Below are 9,477 nucleotides of genomic sequence, written 5' to 3' on the forward strand. Positions count from 1 at the left end.
AACCCCCCGGCATGGGTTGATAGGCCCTTTATTGTAATTTTAAAAAAAAAAAAAAAAAAAAAAAAAAAGGTTATGGGGCTGGCCAGTTAGTGGAGTTGGTTAAAACATGGAGTTGTAACACCACAAGGTCAATGGTTCAGATCCCCTTACTGGCCAGCTGCCAAAACAACAACAAAAGAAATACAAAAATATTTTTCCACGAACTTTTTGAAGTACCCTTGTATATGTATATACATTTTACAATGTTAATGAAACATTAAATCACCGAGACCTTAATAGATACCTATATGAAATAAAATGAAAGATTAATATGAAAAGGATAAACAAAAACAAAAAGCAAACTACTAGGAATTCTAAATATGTTTCTAAATAACTCTTGGGCCAAAGAAGAAAATCAAATTTTAAAATGTTTTCAGAAGAAAATTCACAGTCTTAAGGGCAAGAAAGAGTACAAATAAATTGACCAAGGTGTAAGAAATTGAGATGTTAAAGAAATGAACATAAATCTAAAAAAGTGTGAAAATGTATTAAAGTTATTTTCTAAGAAAACAGAAAAAAAGACAAATATAAGAGATTTTTATAAACAAAACAATAAAATAAACCAGTCTCCAGCAAATCTCAATTTTTTTTTTTTTTTTTTTTTTTTTTTTTTTTTTTTTCCAATTTTAAAAAGAGAAAATAAATATCATAAGAATAAGAATTAGAATAGCTCAGATACAGAGAGCTCAAGATATGCTTTGTATTAGCTCTATGCTAAAAAACTTGAAATCTCAAAGAAAAAAGCATTTTCTAAGAAAACATCAAGAAAGTCATAGAAAACATTATAAATTATGGGGGGAAACTGGAAAAAGTTAAGAGAGAACAGGCAGAACATGTTTTCAGATGCTTTGTTTAAAATCTTTAAGGAATTCCTATGTTTTTCAAGCTTCTCAATTCATTTTATCAAGTACATCATTTTATGAAGGCAACAAATGCTTGAAATCAAAATCTAACAAGGAAAGCACAATATCAGGCAGAGCAACACCATTCCTTCTGTCCAAAATGCATTTCTCCCAAAATGTTCACATTCATCATTCCTTTTCATCATTCAGGTGCTGGCTCAAATGTAACCTTCTCAGAGAGGCCTTACCTTGTGGAGTATACTTACATTTATAAAGCAAATATATTTCACAGAATCTAGTTCCCTGTAGTTTCAGGTTTAGCCTAACTTCTTAAAAGTACATTTAAAATGTTGACCTTGCAAAAGACAGGAAATTTTCCCCAGGCTATTGTCCCTGTTTTAAGATAAAGAATTGTAACACAGCAAGGTTTCTGGCTAAAGGACAAACAATTTACTGATTGATATGTAAAGATACTGGGAATTGTGTGGGGAGAGAGAATGTTTGCTAAGATTAAGCTTTTGTTGGTGGATCGACTTAACCTCTTGCAAACTGCATTATGGAATGTCACCTTGCTTGTTTTACTGAATGTTACCAGCCTAAACTGTTAAACTATAACCCCACCTGTGTTCTCTTCCTGTAACTTCCTGGTCTGGAGAATAAATGTGGGAAGAGAAACCCAATTCGTGGTTAATTTCCCAAATGGAAGGAATGCCTCTCTTGAGGGTTCTGGGAGATTAACCCCTTCGGGGCTTCTCATTGCTCAGAAGAGATGGGCTTTGAGTAATCCTTTGTGGCTCCGTCACCCAGGGAAAAAGGAATGACAAATCCGTGGGAGGCAAAAGCAACATTACGGACCACCCTATTTACAATAACTGCCCAGATCCTCTGTTACATTTCCAACACTCATCTTACTTGTCATTTATTACAAACTGAAATTATCTAAATTAAGCTCCAAAAAGAGTCAGGACTTACTCTTGTTCACTGGTATAATGCCAGAGTCTTGAATTTAATTGCTCAAAACTATGTGCTGAACAACTAAGCATCACATAGAAATGTTTTCAGAAATCCAGCACCCTATTCGAATAACATACTGTAATTAAAACATAGTTATTTGAGAGATCAAAAGAGCATTTGATAAAATTCAACATTCAATCTTGATATAAACTAAGAACAGAAGAAAAGACAACAGATCTTTATTGAGAGTTTATGGTGGTACCAGATGCAGTGTTACATGCTGGGGATACAGCAGTTAACAAAACAGAAAAAAAAAAAATCCTCTGCTCTCATGGAGCTTACATACTAGTAGATCTATTTTAAAGCAACAATCAACATCATACTTGATAATAAAACATCAGAGGCATTACAGTGAGGACAAGATGTTGGCTATTATCATTATTAACTAACACTGTTCTAAAGTTTTAGATAATTCAATGGTCAAGTAAAAGAAACAAAAGATGTATATGCTGAAAAAAATCATGTAACTACAGATGACATGACTACCTAGAAAACGCAAAAGAATAAACTATAAAACATGTAATAAGAAGGTTCACATTAAGTTATCTGGTTAAAAACTAATTATACAAAACCCAATAATTTTCCCAAAGAGTCATTAAAGAAAAATAAAGGGTGGGGGCACTACACTGAGGGATTTGGTCAGCAGTTTTCCTGATTTTATAAACTTTCATCACATTCTCTACCTTTCCCACACGTTTATTTTTAAAGACTAAAGACTTGTAATTCTGGGAAAAAAAAAAAAAACCTATTGAGGAAAAAGATTCCTCCTATGGAAAAATATGTTTTTGATTATATTCTCTACCTTTCCCACACGTTTATTTTTAAAGACTAAAGACTTGTAATTCTGGGAAAAAAAAAAAAAAACCTATTGAGGAAAAAGATTCCTCCTATGGAAAAATATGTTTTTGATTAATAGACCACAGCAAATAAGCTCACGATGAATCCTATTGTACCTCTATGTTCCAGTTATGCTGTTCCAAGGTATGGCGACATTGATCCATAGATTCTATGCCAGTCAGATCCTGAAAAGAAGGACAAAAACAAAAAGTTACTTAGGGAAAAACCAACAGTACATATGTGGGTATTTTTACCTCTAATTCATTAAGTAATGAATACTTGTAGAAAAATACACTAAAAAGTGTTGAAGGTAGATGTTAAAGTATGGTAAAACTTCACTGACTCAGAATTTATTAGGTCAGCTAACTATTCTAGACTTATAGAATAAATAATTCCTTTTAAAACTCAAAGGCTTTCAATTAAGAGGAATACTGATTAAAAGTCATATTCTCCTGTCAAGTATAAAGTTAAAGATTTCTTCAACCTTTGGGTCTAGCAAAATATTCTTTAAACTATTCTGTTTATAATACATAATGACGTAATGTCACTTTTCTGTAAAGTATCATGTCTTTAATGTCATGTAATCTATTGGTATATAACTTAGCTTATAACATGAACACTTTTTATTAAGAGTCTGGGGCTGGCTCTCTCGGTAGAGCATGGTGCTGATAACACCACGGTCAAGGCTTCAGATCCCTGTACAGGCCAACTGCCAAAAAATAAAATTAAATTAAATTAAATTAAAAGCAAAGGAATTAAGAAACCAAATAAAATTATTTTTAAAAAATTAAGAGTCTATAATTCAGATATTTTCCTATGACAAGTATTTTTCCCATCCCTTTCTCCTCAGATTGTTCTCAGTTTTCACCTTGTCTCTGACCAAAGCTCGTTCTCTGCCTCTTCTACAAGAGTTTTAAACCAGAAGAGGTTCTTCCATCCCTTTAAGTGTAGGAATTTTCCTAAGGATGTGTATTTGATTTTTGTCTCTCTCCAGCTACCTCCCTGGCAATCTCATTCCATCCTCAACCTGATTTACCCTTTCTGCATACGACTCCTAATTTAATCTCTGGACCTGCCACCTCTTCTAAAGTTTAGCAGCACATTTCCAATAGCTTATTCAACATTTCCACCTAGATGTGCCACCAGTATCTCAAGGCCATCATTTAAAAACATTGGATCTGTTACCACCACCAACACCCTCCAAAATATCCAAAGACATCTGGAACATCAACCTCATCTTTGAGTACTCTATCCCTGGAACTCCACACTTCATCAGTAATCAAGTGCTGATAGTTCATTTTCTATTTTACCTTACATCTGTAACTGCACTTCCATTCCCACAGCCAGAATCTTTAATCAAGCTTTCGTAACGCCTCGAGTAAACTGTTAATAATTTAATTTCTCTCCCTTATTTTGACTCTTCCTCCATTTATTTTTTTGTGTGAGTTACTCCTCTGCTCAAAACCTTTCAGTTGACTGGATAACAAATTCCAAAATCCTTAGCCTGGCATTCAAGTGATTCTATAAGGTAGGTGGCCTCAACCTGGCTTTCTAGGTTATTTTCTCACTATCTCCCTTCAAGTGTCTAATACTCAGCAAATCTAACAGTTCATGTGTACATTTCATGACCAAAATTTCTACAGAGCTAAACCTTAGCCTTCCTTCAAGGCTCAATACAAAAGCCAAATCCACTCATCCTTTCATTCAACAAATGTCTATTGCATGCCTATTCTATATATTACTTACTATGTCTATATAAGGAATATAAAGATGAATAAGATATAGTCCCTATCCTCAAGAAACTCCTCTCAACAAACAGCTAGCAAGCTGTTGAGACAAAGAGATTGACCTCAACGTGACAAGAATGTGGTAGTATATATTCATGAGTCAGAAGACTGAAATTCTTGCCTTAATTCTGCACCCTGTGACCATGGAGAGGCACATTTTAACTCCGAATTTAGCTTCTCTTATGTGCAACATGAGGGGTTTAATTTGGATGGGCTATCCTTTCCAGAGCTTAAAAAACAAAATCCAAAAGCTGAAGTTTGGATTCTTTAGGTATGCAATTGTTTATTTTTAAAAATTACACAAGTAGTACATAAACTTTCTAATAAAATTTTTTCAATGTTTAAAATAGTTTAAAGGCTGGCTGGTCAGCTCAGTTGGTTAGAGTGCAGCTTTTTAACACTAAGGTCCTGGGTTCAAATCCTCATACCAGCCAGCAGCAAAAACCCCAAAAAACATATAAATAAAATACTGTAAAATTGTCAATACTGAAGTTGAAAAGCTCTGTTAAGAACTCTATAACTGTTAAGAACCATTGGCTTTGACAGCTCTGACAATCTGGATTTTAGTTCCCGACCGTTCCAGACCTCTTCTCATTTTGACTATTGCCTTTTGGCTTGTAATAGTCCCCAATTAACTTTCAATTTCCTACATTACAGCCCACTAGGGGACTGTGATATCCAGGTTCCTCTTTCTTACTGTGGATTCTTTTTAAGAACTGGACTCTAATCTTACCTTCTTCTCAGGTACCAGTGACCACTCCCTCCTTTAAATGTCAAAATTGTTTTCTACCTCTCCTATGTGCCTATTGTTTTCTACCTTTCTTCTTTTTTTTCTGGTGACTGGCCAGTACAGGAATCAAACCCCGGACTTTGGTGATATCAGCACCACGCTGTGACCAACTGAGCTAACCAGCCAGCCTTGTTTTCTAACTTCTATTATTATTATTTATATTCATTTTGTTGCCTTCTGAGAATGTGTACGTTCCTTGAGAACAGTGTCTGTGGTATCTACATTATTCCCTAGTACCTAGCACATACTAAGGGCTTAGACAGTTGTAGAAAGTTAGTCCAAGTAAAAAAGACTTTTTGTATAAGCTTCTATACATTATCACAAAACCTCACTATACATAAATACAGTGCAGTTTTTAAACTCCAAATGTTCTGACCACATGCCAGGCTGGTTGTTAAAATACAAATTAGTAGAATTTTTTTTTAAAGATCTTCAGCTAATTTTAATGTACAGCCAGGCTGGGAAATCCATGGTATTAATGTACAGTTCTAAGTAGAAACAGAACTTGCAAGTCCCTTATTAAAATAACTACTTTAAGAAGGCTTATAAATATTGTAGGAGAAAACAATCAGAGTATTTGCACATCTTCAATATACTGAAATACTTAACCTAATTTGCAAGCAAAACCCTTTTGCAAGGCATGAAGCAGGGGGAGCTGGAATCTCAACTAAACAAGTCTACTTGCAATCACTAGTGATCAGTGTTAAAACCAAGCACAAGGAAATGCAATGCTGGACACACCCAGGACAGGATTATACATTCATACATCAACATATATTCATTGACCCAGTATTCTAGATATCCAGGATAAAGATATAGTCCCTGCTTTCATTAAATCTATATGCTAGGAGAGGGAGACTGACCACACCCCCATACCCCACCGAAAATAAATGAACAAAATTTTCATTTTATTCTAGGAGATTCCTTTAGATTGGGTGCTCAAGGAAGGCCACCCCAAGGAGATAACATTTGAGCAGAGATCTGAATGAAAGATAAGGGGCCAACCATGAGTATTCTCAATATGTGATTCCAGGCAGAAAGACAACAAACGCAAAAACTGTGAGACAGGTGGATACGTGACATTATGCATTAATCAAAGCCCACAGAACTTTATAGGAGAGTGAACCTTAACGTATGTAAATTTTAAATATTATTTAGAAGGTCAGAGGATCCCTGGGGGGAATACAGACTATGATGAAAAAATCTAATTGTATTACAAATATATGAAACAACCTCACTGAAGGAAGTGGGGGGAAAAGGTGATGACCTACATAACTGGAAATGAGTAGTCTGTAAGCACTGTCCTCTAGCTGACAAAATTGTTTCTCACGGGAGTATATGTTAATTTTGAAGCCACTATAGCTGTATTTGTATACTGAAATTGAATAATTAAGTAAATGAAAGATTCATGTTATCTTTTAACTCTATTTTTCCATGAACTTTTTTGAAGTACTCTCACAGATGGTGGAAGCTAGTTTTCTCACTGTTGAAATGGGTGGTTACAGATAACCAAGAAAGCTAGAATGATCCATGTGGCAGTAGATTAGAGTTGAAGATATGTATATCACCTCATGTTTAGCTTACTATAGACACAGATATTACATAAAGAAAAATTTAGTTTAGTATACACACATATAGGTCCATGCTCTGTCAGCTAAGAGGGCCTACAAGCAACAACACCCCAGTAGCAAGCACACCTAACGCCCAGATCTTGGTTTCCAATACCACTCTCCAATAAAAGGAACCAGGGCTTCCTGGAGAAACAGCTAATTCTAGGACTGGGACAGGAAATATACAAAATGAGCATGAGAATCTTGTAGTGCCAAGAAGGAAGTGCTAAAAAAGCAAAGTAAAAAACTTCACGATGATGGGAATATGGCAAAGAGATACAAGAGTCAACTGAAAAAGATCCCAGTGGCCAAAGCTGGAACAATTTGAGAAATAAAGTAGTAATGAACCAAAGTACAAAACGAACATCCATGGTATAAATATATTATAGAATATGTAAAAGGAGGAGAACAGACCAATATCCTGCGCAGAAGAATTCAAAATAATTTATGTAGACACTTTACCTTAAAGGAAGTGGAGCATAACTCCCTACTTCTTTCTGATGTGGGCTAGGCATAAAGATTTTCTCCCAAAGAATATGGTGTGGAAAAGGGAGTGGGGGAAGATTAACTTTACAGTGGAGAAACTTCACAAATACTACCTCAGCCAGGTGATCAAGGTCAACATCAACAGTGATAAAAAACATGTCAACATTATTTACCCTTCACACGAATAAAAACAGTGCTTTGCCTCTGTGGTCTTCCTCCTAAAAACTCATAACCCTAGCCCAATCATGAGAAAAACATCAGGCAAATCTCAATTGAGGGACGTTCTACAAAATACCTGACTAGTATTCCTGACAATTGTCAAGGTCATCAAAATGAAGGAAAAGAGGCTGGCTGGTTAGCTCAGTTGGTTAGAGTGCAGTATTGTAACAAAAAAGTCAAGGGTTTGGTTCCCCTTACCAGCCAAGCCACCAATAAATAAATAAATAAATAAGTAAAAGGAATGTCTGAGAAACCGCCATAGCCAAGAGGAACCTAAGACATGACTACTAAATGTAAAGTGGTATCCTACATGAGATCCTGGAACAGAAAAAGGACATTAGGTAAAAACTAAAAAAATCAAAATAAAGCATGGACTTCAGTTAATAGTAATGTATCAATATTGGTTCATTAATTGTGACAAATGTACCATACTAATAACATAAGGTGTTTATTGGGAAGACTGAGTGTGAGGTATATGGGAATTTTCTGTACTATATTCACAACTTTCTTTAAATCTAAATCTATTCTAAAATAAAAAGTTTATTTAAAAAGTAAAACAAAACATAACTGGGGGAGGAAGGAAACCTCTGAGGCAGAACAAGCTTGGCAAGTTGGCAGATCATGTCTGAGAAGTACACAGGGGACAGATCATTCATCTAGAGCAGTGTTTCTCAATCTTACCTGCATATCAGATGCACTTGAGGGGACTTAAAAATAAAACAAAACAAAACAAAAAGAACCCTACAGATATCTAGACCTCCACCCCAAACAATTTAATCAGATTCTCTGAAGGTGGTAATTTTTTTCCTGTAGGGGAGAGGAACTTCCAGGTGACTCTAATGTACAGCTAAGGGCTAAGAATCACTAAATCACAGCATTAATTCTAAATTCAGTGGGAGTGACATGACCATATGTACATTTTTTAAAAAGTCATTCTAGCTGCATATGAAGAATTAATTGTGGAGGGCATGAAAGAGTGCAAGACACCAGCAAGGAGACCATATAGAAGTCTAAGGGGAAAAGAATCGTGGCTTAGATTAGGATGATAGCAGTGAAGAGCTAAAGAAGTAGATATATTTGGGATATGTTTTAGAGAGAGGTAGAACCAAAGGAATGGACGATAGATTAAATATGTGGGGTGGAAGAGAAATATTAAGGTAAACTCACAGGCTTAAGCAAATGGGATGATAATGCCACTTACTAAGAATGAGAAAAACCGTTGAAATAATTTTATTTATCTTTGTGAGAAAAATTTATTTATGGTAAAATAAAAGTGTTTAAAAAGAACAGGGAAAAAGTGGAAACACTGCCAAGCAAATACACTCTTATTTATTTCACCATATGAAATGTATCATGTGAAAACAGACTGCCTGACCTCAGTGCTAGTCAGCAGGATGGCTTCTAGTGATCTGTCCAAAAGGTCAAATGAACTAGTATGTTGAACTCATTGAGCACTGTCTGAAAAGAGTTGCATTTGTAACCCACACAGGGTTGACTATTTGGTTTTTCTCTCATGTTTTTGTATGAATGGGAATTGGGTGGTGCGTGCGTGCGTGTGTGTGTGTGTGTGTGTGTGTGTGTGTGTTGTGTGTGTGTGTGTGTGTGTGTGTGTGTGCGCGCTTCTCTGTGGTCCCAACCATTATTAATACAAATGGTTTACACTTTAGTATATGTCTTTCCAATTCCCTACTCCATGAAAAGGTTTAGGGTTTAGATTCAACCTCCTTTCCAAATACTTTAAAAAAAAATTTTTGGGGGGCCAGCCCGGTGGCGCACTGGATAAGTGCGCCGCTTGGGAAGCGCGGCGGCGCTCCCGCCCGAGGGTTCGGATCCCACATACAAACCGGTTCCTG

General features: G+C 35.7%; 1 protein-coding gene across 2 annotated transcripts in view; it reads right to left on the reverse strand.

Moving 5' to 3' along the window:
- FAF2 (Fas associated factor family member 2) overlaps positions 1-9,477 on the reverse strand; it is a 64,884-nt gene that overhangs the window by 24,780 nt on the left and 30,627 nt on the right. For both annotated transcript variants that reach the window (XM_008588949.1, XM_008588950.1), the window contains exon 2: positions 2,849-2,917. In XM_008588949.1, coding sequence (XP_008587171.1) covers positions 2,849-2,917 — 69 coding nt within the window. The remainder of the gene's footprint in view (positions 1-2,848; positions 2,918-9,477) is intronic.

Source organism: Galeopterus variegatus, unplaced genomic scaffold (assembly GCF_000696425.1).
Source record: "Galeopterus variegatus unplaced genomic scaffold, G_variegatus-3.0.2 Scaffold5118, whole genome shotgun sequence".
Lineage (NCBI taxonomy): Eukaryota > Metazoa > Chordata > Mammalia > Dermoptera > Cynocephalidae > Galeopterus > Galeopterus variegatus.